This window comes from Gigantopelta aegis, chromosome 4 (genome assembly GCF_016097555.1).
Source record: "Gigantopelta aegis isolate Gae_Host chromosome 4, Gae_host_genome, whole genome shotgun sequence".
NCBI classification, from domain to species: Eukaryota; Metazoa; Mollusca; class Gastropoda; order Neomphalida; family Peltospiridae; genus Gigantopelta; species Gigantopelta aegis.
In genome coordinates, this window is record NC_054702.1 from 110,394,318 (window position 1) to 110,417,265 (window position 22,948).

The 22,948-nt window shown below is 35.3% G+C and overlaps 2 protein-coding genes across 2 annotated transcripts in view; one reads left to right on the forward strand and one right to left on the reverse strand.

The window, feature by feature from the left end:
• Positions 1 to 215: 215 nt before the first annotated feature.
• On the reverse strand, positions 216 to 9,081 carry LOC121371751 (superoxide dismutase [Mn], mitochondrial-like). The gene is made up of 4 exons (XM_041497877.1): positions 8,924 to 9,081; positions 5,388 to 5,587; positions 3,763 to 4,059; positions 216 to 739 (listed from the first exon to the last, which is right to left on the reverse strand). Exons 1-4 carry the CDS (start codon positions 8,953 to 8,955, stop codon positions 591 to 593), a joined length of 678 nt encoding a protein of 225 aa, XP_041353811.1. The 5' UTR covers positions 8,956 to 9,081; the 3' UTR covers positions 216 to 590.
• A 2,522-nt stretch (positions 9,082 to 11,603) lies between these two features.
• The window catches only part of LOC121371752 (pre-mRNA-splicing regulator WTAP-like), a 30,827-nt gene continuing 19,482 nt past the window's right edge, over positions 11,604 to 22,948 (forward strand). Inside the window, exons 1-4 of the mRNA XM_041497878.1 lie at positions 11,604 to 11,748; positions 13,660 to 13,696; positions 17,133 to 17,188; positions 19,950 to 20,014. Coding sequence (XP_041353812.1) covers positions 13,667 to 13,696; positions 17,133 to 17,188; positions 19,950 to 20,014 — 151 coding nt within the window. The 5' untranslated portion in view covers positions 11,604 to 11,748; positions 13,660 to 13,666. The remainder of the gene's footprint in view (positions 11,749 to 13,659; positions 13,697 to 17,132; positions 17,189 to 19,949; positions 20,015 to 22,948) is intronic.

The following is a 22,948-nucleotide window of genomic DNA, read 5'->3' on the forward strand; positions in this document are numbered from 1 at the left end:
GAAGGCATTATTATTATTTTTTTTTTATATCAACCAGTGCTACAAATATACATAAAACACTTTCTGCTCAGCAAGTACATGCATACATAAGTGACTTAGTGACCAATACCAAATATTTGTTTTACTAGATCTACCAGTTTCATGGAACAAATTCTTCAAGCATTACAAAACAAATATATATCAACACCATGCAATCCAGCAGACAACTCAAAAAGTTATTATAGAAAGCAATTTATTAGACACCATATTATCTGTGGACAAATTTTAATATAACCACATGATCTGTTAAAGGTCATTTGTTTACATAGAAATGTTGAATTACATTTCAAATGTCATTAAATCTGTTATTTTGTCCGTAAATCTATAATGAACTGTTTTGAAAATCTGAATGTTGGAAACAGATCAAATACAGTTTTGGAGTTCATAAAGTCATATAAATTCAGCTGAATTCTGTATACTAGTATAGTGGCTAGTATCCATCAGGGAATAAGGTGTGCAGATTCCATGTATAACTTCAAACACCAGGTTTTCAGCCAGTCTGTAATGTGTGGTCCTTCAAGACAAATACGTATGGGTCAACTGAAAACACATTAGTCAGAAAGGGCACCCTGAAGCCTCTGAGCTACGTTTTCCCAGTTGGCAATATTAAAGATGGCATTCACATAATCTGGCCGGACATTCTTGTACTGAAGGTAATAAGCATGTTCCCATACATCTATTCCAAACAAAGGAATTAAACCTGAAAGACAATAAACAATTTAAAATTAAAAAGTGGATGAAAAATCAGACAAATTTAATTTCTAACACATCTGTTGGTGAGAACATAATTAGTTATTTTTGTGACCACTTACTAATAACAGACAACTGAAAACAATTTGAAGAAAAACTGGCTGCTCCAAGTTGATGACCAGGGCCCGTCCAGACTCAATCTCTAATGACATCACACACATACAGTTTGTATGATGTTGCCATGATGTTCATGTCTTAGTCTCGAGTAGTCAAAACTCTAAATGCTTTATAAGCATCAGGCCACATTGTCGTTGCTATACCATCCAATGAAAAAAAAAGCAAAAGCAAACTGATTTCTCTGTGATACTCTTAGTTAAATACAAGTGCTAGGTTTCAGTTGAAAAAGACATTTAAATTTATTTAAACCTCTGGGGTTTTTTTAGCATAAAGAATATTACATTTGTTAGATACCATTTAGCTTACTAGTTTAAAAACATATTTAAGTCACTTTTGCTCGTTAAATGTTTTAAAAGAACTTGTTTTAAGATAAATGGTATCTATGTAATGACCATCATGTACCGATAGTATTCTCTATTTCTATAGGACTTATGTTTAACATTACTGAAGATTAAATTACTAAATCCTAAGTTGTACAGAGTATTTTCTGCATTATGGTAACAATAGGATTTTGTAAAGTTTCATCACAAACAGTAAAATATCATATACAATTAATCTATGAAATAGTTAATTAAAACACTATTATAAAATCTAAACCTTAACATGACTCTGTGGGTCTATTTCATGTTTTACATAGATCTGGTTTACGTAAAACGCTGAAAACTCTGACACATATTCACACACATGATGCATTTCACATGCATGTATTTTTTTATCTATTTTCCAAAAACATGCTTTTTGCATATGTTACCTGCAATCTGAAAAGGGACATAATGTAAAAAATTCCTCTGCAGTCTATAACAAAGCCATTAGCCATTGCGTCATATAATCTCACTCGCATTACATGACTTAATGTAAGTGACATTATAGCATAATGGCATTCTTTTTACAACCAAATGTTTACAGTACAAAATAAAAGGACTGTGGTTGCATTAGAAAATAATTATTTTTCTATGCTACTAAGCCAATATATACCATTTCATGTTGATGAAACAAATGAGTCAAAATTGTTCTGTAAATTTTTGTAGATCCTATAATGTGTGTTTAATCTGACTCATAATCATGACTCATGAATGGAAACATTATATGAATGAAAGTGAAATTCCCGCCATGGCAAGCAACGTTGTGATTTTTAAACCATCTAATCAGTGGCTGTAGAAGCAATCTGCACACTGTGCAAAGATCGAACAAATATTACCCAGTATATTTGAGCCCATATGGGTAATAAACATAATTACTTTGTAGTTGTTACTACTGGTATATTAGCAAACATGTCAGAATGGAAAGGAGAGGGGAGATCAATTTCAGGGGGTAAAAAAGGTAAATACTTTTTAATTGAAGTTATTTGTAAAAATATCACAATACTGCAGATATTTTCAATACTGCAGAGTAGATGAACTGTTATGAAAACGGAATCAGCAAAGAACACTGTGACGGAACATGCTCTTAATTTGTTTTCGCCTGTGGCGATATTAATTGTTTTAGAGGGCCGTGTGCAGTTCCAATATGCACTTAAGCCCAGATGGGCAACTTGTTACATGATACCTTTGCGCAACGGTCGTCGAGCTTTTCTAATACACACCCAGCGCAGGTGCGGAGGCCATGTGGCCAGTAGTTACGTAATACCTCCGCGAGTGTGTTTTTTACAACCGTGATTTTGGCAACTGGCGACAGAATGTCTGGTCAACTAAGAAAATATACCGACTCTGGGAGAGGTGGAAATATCAGATGATAGGTGAGGTACCGCGTTGTGCCCCCAGGCGATATTCGCTGTCTCAGAGTTTTGAATAAATAGCTAGGATTTTAGAGATATCAGGGAGAAACATATTGGAAGGCGTCCAGGGGGAACGTTAGTCCGTTTGGACTTGGTAATTATATATTTTCTGCTCTATTGTATAACCTTGATGTGATTGATGTGACTTTAAATAGTTTAATACTGTATTATACCAATATTATTTAGACGGTGCTGCCGGTCATCTGACGCAGTATACTGTAGGCTCACCGTTCTGATATATATATATATATATATATATATATAAAGCTTATCCAGTCATCCTAGAGAACCTAGGTAAACTGTAAGTTATTGTCTTATTGTGATAGGTACCAGTATTAATTCTGTGTTACAAGGTTACTGAAGGAGTAGTAAGGGTTAATTAAAAATTAACCATTTAGGAATAGTTGTAATTCCTTTATTAATTAAGTTCTCCTGGAAGCGTTTCTCAATTATCACACGTTACTGAATGAGTAGTTAAGGGTTAATTAAAAATTAACCAGTTAGGAATGGAGTTGTAAATTCCTTTATTAATTAAGTTCTCCTGGAAGCGTTTCTCAATTATCACAAGTGTGGGTGTTGTGTCACGGTGAAGTGATTAGCATATTGTGTAAACTAGACACCTAGATATTAACTAATTAAGTGATCAGTTCTGGGTTGTTATTATTTGTTGTTGTTAATTAACTACTGCGGCAGTACATTTGTCAGCGTAGGTTAATACAGATTCCAAAGTGTATTGTGTTTTTGTTGTGTTTTCTAGTGAACTAAACGTGCTATAATAACATATACTTTATATAAGATCTTATCTCTGATCTTACCTAGACGAGCCAGCGGGTATAACTGCCTGTTACATAGAGATCTAATAGATATACAGTTAGGAGAGATATTTGGACAATCGTGTTTCATTCAGTTACGGGTATTATAGGATCCCCGTGACAAACACACACACACAGAAAACACACACACACAGACACACACACACACACACACACACAGACACACACAGAGACACACACACACACACACACAATCCAGACCACACTACAACCCTGAGCATGGACCTAGATTTTGTATTCTGAAATTACCTGTAGTAGCTTGTAAAGGATCTTGGTTAGCACATGTTGCAATCCTGAGCCTACCACTTGCCGGATTAAAACCCAACCAGCCCCATCCCGAGCCCTGAATGGCTACCGTCTTGGTGACCAACTCCTTCTGCATGGAACTCAACGAACCAAAGTCCCGTTTAATAACGTCAAGCAGTGGAGCGGGGGGATCGCCTCCACCAGTGGGGCTCAGCACCTCCCAGAAGATCGAGTGGTTCAAGTGACCTCCACCATTAAACTTCAGTGCTGGCTGGACCTGAATAATGCCATTCACATCATCTGAAAAACATTTAACAATATTTAATCTCAACTAAACTATTTATAAATGTGTTAGACACACCATTAGTCAAGTGATAATTTGTTGGGAAAGAAATACAGTAGAATGTCATTGGGTCGAACTCGGAAAGGTCGAATACACCGCAACGCTCAAAGCCAAAATGAAGTCCCAAGTTACACTTGCACATTACTGACTGAATGGTTAGATCAAACTATCCAATGGGTGAAACACTTTCTCCAACACAGATGGGGTTCGAGCCAACTCGATTCAACTGTATCTAACTTTATCAAAGTTTATAATTAAGGTAGTTGTTGGGTTTTTTTTTTTTTTTAATACAATTAATGTAAAAATAGAATAGGCTATACTTTTATCGAGCCTGAGAGAACATTTTTATTTTAATAAAGTCACAGATCCTAATAAAATTGACAAAAAGTTTGATTACGTACTGTAATCTACAAACCTGTAACACATTTGGATAAAGTTACAATTGATTGAAACAAGTCAGAAATGGGGAAATTCTCTTAAAAATAGATCAGAGCTTGTCTTAATAACCGTTACTTCTGCATTTGTAAAAATATAAACAAAATATTTTATGGTATTAGAAACACTTCAGATTTATGGAAATGGATAATCTAAACAATGAAATTTTAAGTAGTGTCTTATTTCAAGTATCCAAAACGACTTATAGTGAAGAATATGCCATAGTGTTTCAAAACTAAAGAGTTACTTTAAGTCCCAACATACCAACAGAGTCTGAAACAGACTATAAGTATCACCATAGAGTACAATTGACAAGTGTGATTACAACTCTGCCACTCACCGAATTCACTAACTGCAAATTTTAAACACAGTAATTTTCTACAGACATTTGCCATGCAAGTGGATCACAAGTTGAAAATATATGATAAAACAAATCTTGTGCATTTTTTTTTTTAATATGGCTGTTAAGTTCATGACTTTATGAGCTACATGTGTACTTATGCATATATAGTGTGGACACAGATACAGATGCAAACAAGTTTTGTATCCACTTGTGTGTTTTTGGATAAGTTTCCGTATGTTTTCATATCTACTGCTACATAGTCTGGTCGGAAACAAATGTATCTGCAGCCGTATGTCGGACAGCATTATGCACCAGACAAATGGACAGTCTTATGTTATTCCATTGTGTTGGATTTTAGCTGCACCTGTGTCCTCATCTCCATACACACAAGTGGACATGCAAGAGGTGGTCAGCAGTGCTTCACTGTGCTAATCTCAACCTCAAGGTGCCAACTGGGCCTAATAAGCGTACACAATATCATATAATATATTTATGGCATATATTTACTCTTTGCCAAAGCTTCAGCCAGTTTTTCTTCTGCTATGTTGAGGTTTGTCACATAGGTATTATGATGTTTTTGGTGATGCAGCTTCATGATTTCAGCAGAGATGTATGGCTCGAGGGCGTTGAAGTCATAGGGAAGATCAGGCAGGGTGTGTTTCTGTCGCGCTGCCAAGGAGCCTAAAACCGCTGCTTGAGACCCTAGTCTATAAAAAAAAAAAATTACATGTTAGACAGAACACTTTTTAAAATATGGTTTGTTGTAACTTTAATGACTGGTAACTAGTAAAAAAAAAAAATTAATAAGTAAGAAAATATAGGAACGTATCTAGTCAAAAATAATTCCACACAACACATACCATGACTTTTGGGGTCATTAATGAGGCACTCAACATATTTTATTTACTGTTATATGTCATCACGTCAGACATATGGTTATGGACCACACAGATATTGAAAGAGGAAACATGCTGTCGCCACTTCATGAGCTACACTTTTCGATTAGCAACAAGCAGGGTTTCTGCCAGAGGGTAAAACGGGTATGGCGCCATACCCAAATTCTTTTGCAGACTTTTTATTTACGAATAAACTTTTGACAAAATTAATTACTCTTTATCATTACTGTATGATTTTCTTAATCCTAACCATGAACGTAACCCATTTTCTTTCTTGGGGAGGTCCCCCGTACCCCCGGTTGACTGTGGCTGCATTCAATCCCACAGCGCCATACCTAAAAATGTCTTTCTGGCAGAAACACTGACAAGGGATCTTTTATATGCACCATCCCACAGACAGGGTAGTACATACCACAGTCTTTGATATGCCAGTCATGGTGCACTGGCTAGAATGAGAAATAGCCCAATAGGCCCACCGCTGGGTTCGATCCCAGAATGGCCATGCATCAAGCGAGCACTCTAACACTGAGCTATGTCCTGCCCCATTTGCTGGAATAGTGTGAAAGTGTAAAACAAATTGCTGTAGGTTTAATTTTTCCATGTACGATGCTGTGATTCTGCTGGCAAACTCAAACATATCTACCAATATATTCTCCTGATCACATCCAAGGTTACTCCTAAAACTGCATGTATACAAATCCTCACATACCACATTCCACTCATTACTGGAAATACAAAGTATATATATATATATATATATATATATATATATATATATATATATATATATATATATATATAATAAAAACAAAATTTAAACCATATAGCTCATACTTAATAATATATTATGTTAATCTTTATGCCACCAATGAATATTACACGTTAAGATGTCACCAAGCTATAAAACAAATCACTCACTGATCAACTTTTTTTCCACGCACTATATATATATATATAAATGCATTACTACCATAAACTTGCATGCAGAATTGCATTAGTATTGTTATTATTAATTGTTGTTTCTGCTATTGATTGTTTTTTGTTTTTTTATCCCACTGTCCCCTCTCCTTTAAATTTCATCTCATTTCTTCCTGATATGGAAACTCCTCCTATCTTTAAACTTCTTTCACTGTCCACCTTCACATCCAGTCCTCGTGTCTACATCTGCGACGTTTGTCTCTTGTAGCTATCGATGCCACACACCTGTCATTCCCCATCAGCTTTTAGTTGTGGGCTTAGTCTGACCACTTCGGAGTGTTCAGTAGTTGGCATTGTTAAAGTAGAGGACAATTAAGGCATTTGACCTGGTATGCATATTTAACGATATATAATGCACATTATTGCTTACACCACCACGTATAATCGTATAGTTAATTAATAAAACGGTTAAATGTGACAACTATTATATATAACGGGCGCAGCCATTTTGTACCATCTCAGTGAGTACGCCCTCTGGCGAGCTGGTGGTTACGTAATACTTAACGCGTCACGTCAGGAATGAGCCTTAGAACTAGAAAAACACAATCTACCTGGTTTTTGCGGTATAATAAATAGTCATACATTGCAATGTTCTGTAATAATACACATCCCAGTAAGCAAACAGTAAGTATATCCAGCACTATATATATTATTTTTCAATACAAAATAAAATACCATTGTTAAAGTGGCTACACAACAAGTCGAAACAATTAACAATGTTTTTCACATGCATTAACCTACGTACTGAAATGATACATGGAGTGTTTTCTTAGTTAATTGGTCTATGCTGTTAGTTGCTTCTACCTGTGATTTCTGATTGGCAGGTGTGTATTTGATTGGTAACCAGACAAGCCAATTAATTGACGCTGTCTAGACACAAAATACATACCGGTATTCTGGAATATTACCTGTCGCCCCTAAAATTGTAATGGACATGGTTTATTACTGTAAATAGTTCTGTAAAACTATTGATTAAGTAGACTTTTCCATCTACAACCACAGAACTGACCAATTACGTAGTCCCAAAGAAAAGAAAATTATTACTTGCCGACTTGTGTATCATGGGTTGTCGTTTTTGCTCCAACGTAGCATATCAATAGGCGTAATAGTGTACATTTTTCCTTTGGATTATTAAACAGAGAAAAATACTATAACCCCATTTTGTTCCGTTAATGCAACTTGAAATATATTTAGTTAAATAGTTTATTATATTATTACGTCATTTATGCTGTTTTACAAGTCAGGTTGATCAAAGAGAAGCGCCTTGTCGAAAATTACTGCTTTTGTTTACACTGTACATACAGTAGATGGTCAGGAGCTGACGTCACTTCGCCCCAAGCTATCCCACCGGACGTCACAAAAACAAAACAAAATGGCTGCCCCCAGTTAGCAGGAATAATCATGGTTTTTTATTAACTCTAAAATTACGCGTTTTTCATTTGCTAAAGTGTCAGTATGTGTTGGTGGTCCGGGTATGCATCTTTCCAACACATAAGGCTCTTGTTGGAGTTGACCCGACCTTTAAGAGGCACTATGCTCCCCTACTACCGGCAGCTTTATTAGCAGTAGAGGACAAGAATGCCAGGTGGTTGCAGGGAAGTACACAGAGACTGCACCTATTGAAGTCGAGGACAGCTCAGAAGACAGAGATTGAGGAGACTGACAGAAAGGGTTGAAACAGACTAAAACCGTGAGAGAAATTGGAAAGTGTTTTTATATTAAAATAATAAGAATGGTAGGCAGAGGGTGATAGATGAGAAGATGAATGAAAGTGTGAGTCAGATTTTGATGGGATTGTTCTTATTGATGTTATATAATTTAATATGTTTGCTGATACCAGATTGTTTTGTATTGGGCAATAAATTGAACAGAGTGAATTGAATTGAATTAAAATTGTTAAGTGGGCTAAAGAAAAAGAAAATACTAAAAAACTAACTAATTTAAATACGAGTAACTTTAATTACACTGACAGAATTTGTCTAACTAGATAACCGTAACTGTCACTTTGCCAATGAACTTATTTCAACCTCTGCTGGAAATAATTATAAAAAACATTGAAGGATTATAATCATTGACCTTGGCTTGACAAATTACAAACACAGTTTACACATAAAAATGGGCATGTCATGTAATTTAACAAACAGCTCTGATATTCACGCACTGTTATACCTTTTTGCTGCAATAAACGAAGCAGACAACATAATGATATGGTATGATGGGGCCTAAGTTGTGAACTGCTACAGTCATACAACAGGAACACCTCGGCCGATTACGGGTATTCTTACTTAACAGTTTGTGATGGGTCAAGGTTTTCAGATGTTCATCTCGGAACTCCTCGGTAAATTTCGTAATATCGCATTGGATTTGAAATTATTTAACAAAAAATTCACAAATAACCAAATATAATTTTGCTACCTACAAGACTTCCGTTTCGTCAAATTAACAATTCTCAGTAACCAAATTTTACAAAGCAAACAGAGTATTCCAAATAAATTATGAATTTGCCGAGATTTTCCGAAGCTTAACTGGAAAGCTAAAACTATTTTCTAAAGCTCTATTATTATTTCCGGCGTGCTTAAGGAATGTTTTATTCAACTCACTCATCACATTTTATTTACGATTATATGCCGTCGGAAATATGGTTATGGATCACACAGATATTAAGAGAGGAAACCCGCTATCGCCCCCGCATGGGCGACTCTTTTTATTAGCAGCAAAGGATATTTTATATGTACCATCCCACATACAGAATAGCACATACCACGGCCTTTGATATACCAGTCGTGGAACAAGAAATAGCCCAATGGGCCCACCGACGGGGATCGATCCTATACCGACCACGTATCAAGCAAGCGCTTTACCACTGGGCTACGTCCCACCCCCACCCCACCCCGGCTTGCTTCATATGCAGTGGGTGAAAAAAGAAAGAAAAAAAGGATCTCCCTCGGTGGATAAATCCATTTAAACATCCCCATTCCAACCAGTATTTGACGAATGACAGTGAAGGGAGAGCGCGTATAAGTTATATTGCTACATACACATTCCGAAATTGACGACGACAAAAAGAAAGAAATGTTTTATTTAACTACACGCTCAACACATTTTAATTACGGTTATATGGCGTATGGGGTCAGATATATGGTGAAGGACCACACAGATATTGAGAGAGGAAACCCGCTGTCGCCACTTCATGGCCTATAATTTTCGATTAACAGCAAGAAATATTTTATATGCATCATCCCACAGACTTGGTAGTACATACCACGGCCTTTGATGTATCAGTCGTGGTGCACTGGCTAGAACGAGAAATAACCCAATTGGGTCCACCGACGGGGATCGATCCCACAATGACCACGCATCGAGCGAGCTGACGACGAGGACAGACATGTCTATGTGCTCTCTCACGTACATCACCCTACCCCCCCCCCCCCCCCCCCCGAATTCTTAGGGCGACAATTGCGTCTTTCGAAAGCCGGGAGCGGGATTTAAGTTTTTAAAGCCTCCCAATCAATTCTGTGTGTCATACAAGGGAAAATTTGCCATCGTCACCCACACAAGAAAAAGAGGACAATAAAGAAAACGCGTGCCAGTGGCGGCACAGGTGAGGTCAATACGACGTTGTTGCCTCCGACCCGTCCTGCCAGGCCAGCCCAGACTAAGAAGCCAGACAAGCCCCCCCCCCCCCCCCCCACACCACACAACACACACACGTGATCGTGGTTGACTCGCCAGCCAACCCGAGTCATCTCCTTTTCAGTCGACTTCAGAACGACCACCGCCCCAACGGAATTGAAGGTTCACCCAGGGGCCGTTGCCAAGAGGAAAGCTAGTAGACTACAAGACGAACACCTCGAAGCTCATCGGCAATTGAAGCGGTTATGCGGTTATACTTAAAACCCATTCCAGCTACTGTTGGCGTACCGCCACATGTAGCTCGAGTGTCCTCTAGCCCTGCCATGTTTATGTGTTGTCAGGTACATGTCCTCTAGCCCTCCCCTGGTTATACATGTCCTCTAGCCCTCCCCTGGTTATACATGTCCTCTAGCCCTCCCCTGGTTATACATGTCCTCTAGCCCTCCGCTGATTATACATGTCCTCTAGCCCTCCCCTGGTTATACGTCCTCTAGCCCTCCGCTGATTATACATGTCCTCTAGCCCTCCGCTGGTTATACATGCCATCTAGCCCTCCCCTGGTTATACATGTCCTCTAGCCCTCCCCTGGTTATACATGTCCTCTATCTCTCCCCTGGTTATACATGCCCTCTAGCCCTCCCCTGGTTATACATGTCCTCTAGCCCTCCCTGATTATTTGATATATTTTTTTCATTTTTTTTATTTTTTTAGATTTCCATTTTGGACTTAAACAAAGAACAACAAAAAAACTTCGCCTTGAACAATCTGACAAAGAGCTACAGTCCCTGGACCATGACTTCTAACTTTCTCACGCCTAAGAATTGCCAAAGGTTGACCGCTCTGGTATTTCTGTACACACAGTAGATTTTTATTATTTAAAAATTCTATTCTATTCACATCCATTGAACAGGGAAATGAGATAGATGAGATACAAGTTCGGAACAGATTATTTAAATATTAAAACAATACGAATAATAAAAAAAATCAGTACTGTACTTCTCATGAACTTTGAAGTTGTTGTCTTACTAATATTATTATTTTATTTAGCATATTTTCAACACTATTTGGGGGAAAAACCTACATAAATAAAGAATATTAACCAATGCATTTTTTTTAGGTCTCTTTATACGATCACATGTATTCAGTAAAATAATTTGTGGCATTACACGCACATGGCGGCGTTATAGACCGTTTGACAATGTTTGATGCGCTTGTCGACTGCACTGTATTATACTGTGTGTAGTCTGACATTTAATAGATAAACAGTCTAAGTAGCGTCCTTGAGTTTGGGAATCGCTGCAGTTTTTTTAATCATCATTTTCAAAACGGTGAAGATCTTAGGACTCGGTTGTTTACGTTATGTAAGAATCTGATTTGGTATTTAGTGTCTTAATTTATTGTGGTATTAATGCAGTATGCATAGCAATAATGTTAGTACTAAATGAAATAGAAAACTGCTCCGTTCTACCATCAATTATGTAGACGCCATTTTGTTTTAGTTTCACTATCATAAAAGCGGAAAATTAGTTTTGCTTTCTTAGAATAGGGGGCAGTTTCTATGTTATGGTCATAACAGTTTCCCCTCAAATTTGATGAAATATATAAAGGTGCTAATTGATTTTATTATACAACATAATTTGTTCATGAACAGTAAGTACCAAGATTGCTGGTCTTCATTTTCGTAGGACTCCTTTGGCAGTGCGACTGTCACATATAACGGACATTATAAATACTTATAATAAATAGAGTTAGGGTTAGTGACAGTGCCAAAGGAAAATCCTTCCTTGCACTTTAGGTGTAGTAATAAAAGATGTTTCAAATAATGAAAATTAAAATATCGCTCTCCCACCCACCTATAATGTAACATTTTGTATTAAAGGGAAGTAATCCTGGCAAAAACTTGATACTCGACCTAAACAAAATTGGCATGGTGCTCATTATTTACCATAATGCTTTACAGTATTTTGGTTTAATATATATTAATAACTATTAAACCTTCCTCTTCCCCTGGCAGGAGTTTTATTTGACGGTTGGTGAAACCCAAGCCTATGACCAGTTGTGCACTGGTTGGAACAAGAAAACCCCCCAACAATCAGTTGAATGGATCCACCTAGATGGTTCGATCCAGCGATGCAAGCACTTCAGTCAAACACTCAACCGACTGAGCTAAGTTCCCTCCCATCCCCATACACAAGGCTTTCGTCTGATTTATATTAAACCGATTTTGCAAACCAAAATTTTTGTATTTTAAATTTGCTCGTTACAGTAAATCGGTATTGACATAATATTGATACTGAACGGTATATACAGTATACTGCCTAGATTCTGAAATGAGCTTGTCCGCTAAAAATGGTCTAAAAACACTTCCCAGGTGAGTTGGTACTAGTTTTTGGAATTGGATTGTACCAACCAATCAACTTTTGATCACACGGTCGGTTAAAATTATATAAATGTAAAGATTTGAATTATAAGCACCACACATCTGTAATCACAGTGTTTTTTTGAAAATAATTTCAGTTTGATATGACATAAGAAGAAAATCTTTAAAAATGCAAAACCACAGTTATTTTCCAACAAAATGCCAATTACTGCTTGAAATTTGTTCGCCAAATTAAAATACTGTTCCTAAAATTCACAATTGGCGAATTTGGCGAGTGCCAGAGCTAGCCCTAACTTTTGTGTCCGAAATAAATAACTTGTAGTACAAATACCTACAATTTACAACCTAATTGAAATACATATACTTATTACTAACCATTTTCTAATAATTAGATGTATGACGAAAAGACATGTAAGCACAACATTTTTTTTTTTTTTGGGCCATGTTTGTCTTGAGAATCTAAGGCATATAACTGATTGTAAAGAGACTGTAACAGAATATTTCTGTAAATGTACAAAAATTGAATAAAACCTTGACCGAACACAAGTTTTCAATACTGATTCAGTTCATTCCATTAAAATGCACAACACCTGACCCCAAAAGTATGAAACAAGGTGAGATCATTGGGTTTCAAATCCCATCATACATATCTAAATGTAAGAAAAAAACTGGACAACTGCTACAACTGAACTAGGGCTAAATCTGCTTGTAAGTAAAACCAGCACCAATGAATCAGTAATGGAAATATTTTCCACAAGCACACTGCTGTCAACTAGATTAAAATGCATAACATTTCCTAAATTCTACTACATCTATCTTTAATTTGAGGATTTAAAAAAGCTAACATTTATTGAGTATCTAAATGTTTTTGTTTCTTTGGGTTTTTTTTCAGAAGAAAGATGTCAGATGGTCCCTCCACTCCAAAGCGGGTAAGCTGATTACATTTCAAGGTTAACTTTATAATAAAGTGAAGTTAAAACTAAACTAAAAATTTGTCTTACGAATGTTTCATTTCTCTAAAGGCTATTTCAATATTTTTTTAAATTGAAAACCGTATATTAAATTTGCTTTTTGCGAAAACAACCAAAGAGTTAACTCTCTTGAATAGTGATGTGATGCCTATTGATTTTCTTTTTAATAGTGACATAATTTTTATGATTTCCTCCACCTGCCTTATAGTACTGAAAACATAAAAATGATGTTATGTATAAGGCATCCATGTTTTGTGATAAAATTCTTGGGTTTTTTAAAAAAAAAAACCCAACACTTTTCAGCACTTGTAAATGTGAAAGCAAAAGTAGGAATATCATAAATTACTGTTTATTGGGAATAAAAACTGTACAGTAAAATAAATTTATTAGAATAAACATAAAACTAATGTTATGTATAAGGCATCCATGTTTTGTGATAAAATTCTGGTTTAAAAAAAAAAAAAAAAAACCCACTTTGCAGCACTTGTAAATGTGAAAGCAAAAGTAGGAATATCATAAATGACTGTTTATTGGGAATAAAAACTATACAGTAAAATAAATTTATTAGAATGGTTCATAATTTTATTATAAATTTAATCTTTAAACTGAACTGTTTTAAAGGAATATTATGTGTCAGGGGTAGAAACCAGTGGTGGGGGAAAAAGCCCTTTTTTCCTGGTCTGGGACCAATTCTCGATCTCTGAGACCGAATTTTTTTTTTTTAAATGTGTGTTTGCCGGTCCCACTTTTGTCATTCTTGTCGGTCCAAAGCACCCGTCCATTTTTATTATTGGATAAAATTCCTATCCGTCAAGTGGACCGGCCTGCCCAGACATGGTATCTCGTGCATGATTTAAAGTAATAGATAAATAGTGTTAATATGGCTGGTGTTTCAGACGTATGTGATTTTAAAGTCTGCCAAAGTATATATCGCCAGTCACTGAAGTCGGACCTACAGTAGTGTCAATACACTGCCACTAGGCAGCAGCTAGACATTTGTCAAAGTTGCTGAGGTGGTCAAGAGATTAAACAGACGTATGCCTAAACAAAAAAATAATTCTTGGTGAGAGACACATTAGTGTATTACACTCCAATTAAAACAAAGGACCCAGAGTTTGCAACTGGTTACAATCAACATCTGTCAACACCCATGTACGGAGCTCTGTTGGGTCGAGTGTCCTAATCCGAAGCAATAGGTTTATGTGCAAGACAAACTGCTTGAAGTAACAAAATATACTGAAATAATCTATAAATGTATTTATTGTTGACTGTTTAATGAGTGTATCCGATAATTATAAAGGATTTTAAAATTAACAAAAGGTTTCCACTTTTTTTGTTAAGAAGTGGGAGTGAGCAGAATAGCTCCACGTACTGGTTATCGGTTAAATTTTATCCAATCAGTGATGACGTTATTAAGCTCTTTGACTAAACATGTGCTAGCTCAGGCTGTCCGATGCTTCAATGGTGCATCTTTTATTAATTTTCAGGACACAGTACTGAATACTTATACTTTTTATACATATATGGGAATTAAAATTCATAACTTTTATTCCTTTTTTATATTATTTATTCCATTATGTAAAATATATACAATTTGTTGGGTGTGTTTTTTACAGTAAAAAAAAAAAATTGTTTCATGTTTATCGTTTCATGTTCATGATTCAAGATAAAACTATACAAATGTCACTTGATTTATTAAAAAACTATTTGGTAGATATCGTCTTTTAAATGTTCTCTTTTTTATTCCTTTCTTTTTTTCCCTCTTCTTCCCCCCCCCCCCCCCCCCCCCCCCAGCGGTAGTGATGACATCGAGTGGGACCGATTGACAATTTTATTTTCCCCCACCATATATCGCCAATTGAACCAACTAAGTGTTAATTTATGGCGAGTGCGAATAATGTTTACATGCTTATATACCACTAGAGTTTCAAGCATGTCCGTCCCGGGGCATGTCTCTGGATAGCCAGGGATTAAGCGGACAATTTTGAAATTTACTTCCAAAAATTAAATAGTGTGCCTTTAAAATTTTGATGTGCATCTATATTATAATATAATTATTAAAGAAAATTCTACTCATTAAATTTGGTCGCTAGATTAGATTGGGTGGTCAAAAAAGAAATTAGATAAAATCGGTGGCCTGATTTGGGATGGCAAGGAATCTTGCTAAAAGAATCCAACGTGGTGGTGCAGACTGTCGAAACGAGAAGTGTTCAATCAGTTCCAGTGTCCGCATAGAGAACTTCACTTTGCTGACAAAAACAACGAAGTGAAGGATTCCAAAGTCCAGCCGTGAAAGCACATGCAGTGTGCACAAGCGAAACAAACACGTCTTATGGCATCAAAATTAATTTATCAAAGATTGCTGATTGGCTGATGCATTTGGTCTTGCTAAATCCGGATGTTTACAGTAATCACTATCAGAACGTTTCGTTTTTTGCTTCCCAATCCAACTGGCTAAGAAAAGTCCCGATTATTGCACAAATGAATGAGAAGCGTTGACGATAATGATATATTTAAAAGACCATTCTCGACTAAGCAGCCACAGTAACATGGTTTTCAACTATTGGAGCCAATTTAATGAATACAATTGTATATTCATTTTAATATCACGTTTCTTTGTTAAGGATAATAATGTATATCCATTGTTTGTAATATGTAATTTTAATCTTTTAAAAAGCTTTGTTAGACATTTGACACAGGCTACAAAGTTTGGAATTTCGGTTCAAGAAATGCAAAAATGATACTTCAAAACCAATATTATTTCACTTACATTAATTTTATTATATATGCATTGTACATTATATACCGTCAGAGATACATAACATTGGTAATGTGCATTTCTTGAACAGCTTAATGAGGGGAGGGGGACCAGAGAATTTTCATGGGGACTTTTCTAAGCTACTAGTCCCCAGGGCCAGTGAAACTTTCTTAATTTCTCCCCGTGTGTACTAGTATCATTCTCTTTTAGTGACTTGTATTTAATAGCATTGCCTACTAATCAGTTTTTAATAAATAGATAAAACAGTAATAAAAGCTACTTTACCTCAGAATCTTATTTAAAAAAACAAAGATATTAAATATACTTTCTGTGTCTAAAATAAGTGCTATGTTGCTTTTAAAAGTGGTAAACTATCCGACCTTATTGCTAGGGTTAGAGTGGGATTCCTTCTTTATATCTGTATCAATATAATGGCAGGCGAAAATCTTTTCTTAGAAGGTAATGACATCATTTTAAGTGTCAAATATTTATGAATAATTGCAGATACAAAATTAAGCAAAACCTTTATTAGACTGAATTTAATCCCTCAGAAGACCTTTGGTTTGATTTACACATTTGCAGCAGTTTAAGTTAGTGGATGTATTGCATTAAATCTGACAAAAAAATTCATTTTAGATTCGGCTTGACAATGACGAAATACTAAATCTAACTCCAGAGGAACTAATTGACAAGTGAGTTTTTAATTTACAATTTTACAAGTTTATTTTAGAACGGTATATCTTGGTCATTAGCTCCATTTTGTAATCCTGTAAGATGCTTTATTTTCGCAATTTAATGAAAATGAGTCAGTTTCTGAGCTTTTTATTTTCGCAAATTCCAAACCCTCCCCTAATGAAAAATAAATTAAGTACCCGTTCTGATGTTAATAATTTTGACTTTTATTGTTTACAAAACCGTAAGCTTAGAGGCCATCCATAATTTTCTACATTTTCATGTGCATACAAACCGTACGTGGTGGGGAGGGGTTAAGGGGCCAGCGTACACTTTAAAAAAAAAAAAAATGTCTATCAACATTTTTCATTTGGGGATGTACACTTTTGGAGGGTGGGGGGTGGTGGTCAAAAGTACTCTTTGTACACTTGTGAAATGTTGAAAATTATGGACGGCCCCTTCATTTTGTAAAGACAGTCCTGGGAGAGTGGCAGTCCTCTTACAGGCAGAGCAGAAAGAGTGAAATTGTCTGGTCGTTCTTGCTTCGGTCATACATACTTGACGCATTCATTTGTTATAATGAATGTTCCTCTACCTGAGTGTGAACATTGTCACTGTACACTGACAGTTCACCATATTCTGGTGCAGTGTAATCATCTTGGACCGACAAGGAAAGATATATTTGGTAGACAAAATGTGATTTTTATTTAAAATTTTAACATACTTACCTTTGATACCTTTGTAGAGCTCTTTACACTTTTTTAAAAACTTTATTTTAGAATTTTTTGTATTGATGTTTATCATCACTTCATTTACCAGGGTAGACCCAGTAGAGCTAATTTTAATCAGATTGTCGTTAAACTTTCATTCATTCATAAAAACAGAACCCGAAAACAAAAGGGAATTTGAAGGCGCAATCCTAGCGCAAGTTTGATTGAAAAATTATTTATTATTGTCAAAATACTTGTTCAGTACGGTTTATGATAGTCCAACAGGAAAATAAAACCTTTATTGTGAAAGCCCAATATGAACTACAAATATAATATCTCTACTGCATACAAACCGAACCCAGATTTTTTTCCACTTCCACATTTTAACATACTGTGATGTTTACTTCCATTTTTTAAACATGTGTATTGCTTTCATTGCCAGCACAATTAAGAAAGAAAAGCATACAAAACATTGTATTGTTTATTATCATGTAATATATTGTCTTTACTTTGATATCGCTTCGTGGTATTGAGTTTTAACTGTCACATTGTTACTACTATAGTCCCATGCTGCGGAAACTAATGAAGTCTCGGATATGATTGAACGAGACTACTTTTTTTCTTTTTTTTTTTAATGTCTAATTTTCATAAATGTTATTAAAACGTGGAAAACGCAAAAATAAATTCCATGCAAAAATAAAGTATTTTACAGTAGTTGGTGAGCAAAAACTTGTTAATAGTTCTAACAAAAGTGACATTAATTAGTCTTTATATCAGTAGCGCATTATCTTTTAAAGTATGAGGCTATTTGTGAAACGTAGGTCGCACAGTGATGTCTATTTAATATGTTTTGTTATCAATTCGAATAGGATCATCAAACCTTGCATGCACGTACAACTTGGGATTGCAGTGTCACGTACCATAACTAGTCTAGGTCACTGCAACATTCCACACATGACTTGTCTGGGCCACATCTTCCTTATCAGTCCTAATTCCTGACCAAATTAACCTGACTACTGCGGGCGAATATCTCGTAAATGCAACTTTTTAGATTTTTTGCCTAATTTTAATAAAAATTAACTGATCTAATATATCAAATAAATTAGAAAAACCCACAGAAATAATACTTACCAATTCAAGTATGAACTTTATTTTACATATATATTTATAAAAAAAATCTAAATGAATATATTTGAGTAAAAGTTATAAACTTGTACTCCCTCAACATGGTTTTGTCAAAAATTACTCTAGTAGTCTAAAGGTTAATTAGAAAAATTGTATGATTTAAAAAAAAAAAAAAAAAGTGAAATTTTTTTTACTTAATTTTTTAGTCCCTTACTGGTCCAAATGGGAAGGGACTATAGGTTTTGTCTCCACCTGTCTGTATTTTTTTTTTCCACAATGCACCAGAATAATGAGCTGACATTTTGTGTATAGCTTTATGATACAGAGTGACAGACCAAGTTTGACAATTATGGGGATTGACCCGTTTTTGACAGTTACAGCCCTTGATCTTTGGAGATATTCCAACCATCAGACTTCCTAAAATTTCCAATGCATCAAGATACTGAGCTGACATTTTGCATATACATCCATATAAAGGTAAAGGTATATATACCTTTATCATGTAGAGTTAGAGATGATGTTTCATTTTACTTGCGTGATGCACTATTGCCCTTGTTCACCTACATGATCCTTAATTTCATCGCAATAATTTGTTTTTATTGTCCACCTGGTTGTTTGAATAGAAGCTGGTTTAACCCAAGCCGGGCCCAAATTATCATATGATGATGATGTTTGTGCTATCCAAAATGTCTTTTTGTCATTGTGCAGCATATACTCAACATGTTTCCTGTAGAACGCTACTCACCTTTAGGTTGATATTTTCAAACACGAAGGACTGAGATTAACGTTTGTCTCTAGTCACGATTTAAAAAGTATTAGCTACGGGCGTCTGGCTACCTTATTTGTCAAACTGTTTAATATAGTGCATTTAACCAAAGTCAGTAATACAGTAATAACATTTATTTAGTCTTTTGATTTACAAAACTTTAAAAAAAAAATATTTCAGGTTCCAGGAACAAAATGAATATGTCCGTTATTTGGAGAACAAAAAGACGATAGCAGCATTAACAGGTGAGTCTTGTGTCTTGTTTTGCAGGGTTTTTTTTATTTAATATGAAAAACGTCTGTTAAGTACATGTATCATAGAACAATACATTACTATATTTATTTTAAATATTCCTAAAATTATTTAGTTAGTAACACATTCGTGGGGACGGGGTTGGGGCATTTTTTTTGCTCAAAATATTAAGATTTAATTTTATAAATGAACTCAGTATTGATTGGTGTGTGTATGACTGCATGTGCGGGCCCTAATCTAGAACTAAAAAAGTAAGAGAAGTGACTTCTCTTTTCCCAGGAGAAAGGGGAGAAGTTTGATAATAAAAAAAAACACGAAGTGTACATTTATCAGTACCTTTCATAATGTTTTGTCATGTTCTGCATTAATATAAAACAAAATTCAAAGTTTTATTCTGTTCAAATCGTAATATTTCAATATAAAATACAACTACTTCTTATAATAAAATTTAAGCAAAACAGTTGTATGTTTTCATTAAAAATGCTACATTATTTAGTAGTGTTCTCGCTGCTCCATTTAAGCGGGCAGCCCGCCCTGCTATTGCATTTTGCCGCCCTCCTTTCACGTTATCTGCCCTCCTTTATTTTTCTGCGCCCCTCTTTATTTTCCAGCACCATACTATATTTTCCAGTACCTATCTCCGCTATTTCCAAATGCACACTTTTTTCCACACATAAAAAAAAACCCACAACGATCAGTGCACACTGGACATCAAAGGAAACGAGCCGCGTTGTGTATGAAAAAGCAACTGACGAAACATTTACGACAGATACCGTAATGTAATTTAATAGTATTTTAACAGCCTCTATTTTGGCCCATACCTGTATCCATTTGTATGTTTAATACAAACAATAAAAGTTATAATTTATTTGAGCAATGGAAACATTTAATTTTTTTATGGATTAGGCAATCTCCGACTGAAAACCCCCCCACTTATTTGGCGCCAAATTTGTCACGTGATCAGAACGGTCACTATCTTTTGTTTCCACTAACTGTCATCTGATATTTTGTCCTCAGTTACAGATATAATTGATTGTAATTGACAAATTTTACTTTCATTCATTCTGTTTATTCAGCAGTTCTTATAACATATTGTAAACTTTTAATTTTGGGGGGATATCACCGCTTATAAAATCAACGGAAGTGGTAGTGTTTAATATTAAAATCATTCATCTTGGGTGCCAAATAATATATACACCGCCACTACAAAAACGAAACTGTTGGCAATAATATTTTATCACAGCGATTGATTCATTCTATGAAGATGGGAATAACAAAAAATGTTTTAATATTAGGGGATCACACAATTGTCTTTTTTGTTTTTCATATATCTTGAAATCTTTATTAAAATAATATTAAAACTTTGATCAGTTCAGCAAAACCGGGAAAGCCAGTCAATGTCAGACCGATAACATCTTCAGTTCAATTAAAAGACGAGTATACTTGTATTTCGTATATACTTTTTGTAATCAAAATAACGGGTATGTCTTTCCACAAAGTCTATCAACACACAACAACATGGTAACCACCAAGCCCCCCCCCCCCCCCCCCCCCTCTTTTTTTTATTTTTTATTTTTAATTATTATTAAAAAAAAATTTGAAGGGTGAGGTGCTGCGCGGCCGCCCTCCTTTAATTTTCACCCAGCGAGAACACTGTAGTAGTTGATAATTATTGTTGTTATGTTAAAATGAAAATAATAATTAGTATTTTTTGGCATTACTCAAATTAATGTGGCCGAGAAATAACAATGTATGACATGCATTAATGTACAGTCTGGGGCCAAGTAGAAAGACTGAAAACAAGGTGAAAAATGAGCTATATATATGAGAATCCTCTGGATTTATCCGAAATTCCAGATGTTTGCGCTGTCTAATTATGGTCTGGGTTTCGGACTACAGCAGCGTATGCCAGGCGATGCTCCCTCACGTAACCGGTCAGCCAAACAAGTGACTGCGGTGAAATTGTTGGCAAATTCCAATAAGGCAGCCATAGTTATGTCTGCATCATTTAAACATAGTATTTAATAATACAAAGTCAAGGACGAAAAATACTTCCAAAAATTAACGAATGATTTTTTTTTTTTATGTAACATTTAGCCATAGCCTACAGTCGAAGACTTGACATCAGATAAGCAAAAAAGAGTGGTAGAAAACTTTTTTTTTGTCCGATACACATTTTTAACAAATGATTAATAACACTAAATAAACATCATTCGATATTTGGTTCAAAATGCAAGCTGTAGATGTGAGAGATAGGAGGTGGCAAAGATGGTTTTTGATAACTAATGTGTGTCAACTACTGTAAAAATATAAACTGTATTATAAAATTTAAGATAGATAAAAATACTGCAAAACCACCAAAATAAAATCCACAAAAAACCCCTTAAAAATGATCTAAACTAATAATAAAAGGATTAATATTTTTACTCAGATGCCAGGATTCCCCCTGTACCCGTGACTGCCTTGCATTATTATTTATAACCTTCTAAACAGTATGTCATTTAAACAATGTTCTAAATAAGCCTCTGTAATTTTCAGGATTTTTTGGGATGGGGCATTCTCATCTATGAAAGTATGACAGACATCTGTATAAATAAAGTATACAGATCAGTGTACTTCAGCCATTTTATGGGTTATTGCTGTTTGTCACAGCCTGTGTTTGACATACCGTAAAGGGAAATATGTTCGCGAGAAAAATTCATGTCAAATTATAATTTGAGAATAAATTTAATTCCCCGCAAAAATAACTTAAAGTAAGTATCACCGTAGATCAGTGACGTCAGTACACAATATCATCATTCAGTTATAGGACATAATTTTAACCACTAATTTTGTCCCCTTCTCAGTTTTCCTCCAAATGAAAGAGCGAGTCATGTTACTCCCATGGGTTAACTTAGGTCAGTTTGTGCAAATGAAGAATGTCGGAT

What these genes read in the sequence shown, in the direction of transcription:
- LOC121371751 (XM_041497877.1), bottom strand. Translation starts at nt 8,955, where the DNA reads ATGTTGTCTGCTTCGTTTATTGCAGCAAAAAG. An exon ending in TCGTTTATTGCAGCAAAAAG is followed by an intron (nt 5,588 to 8,923) that starts GTATAACAGTGC and finishes TTTTTTTTATAG; the next exon opens with ACTAGGGTCTCAAGCAGCGG. An exon ending in TCCTTTACAAGCTACTACAG is followed by an intron (nt 740 to 3,762) that starts GTAATTTCAGAA and finishes ATTGTCTTTCAG; the next exon opens with GTTTAATTCCTTTGTTTGGA.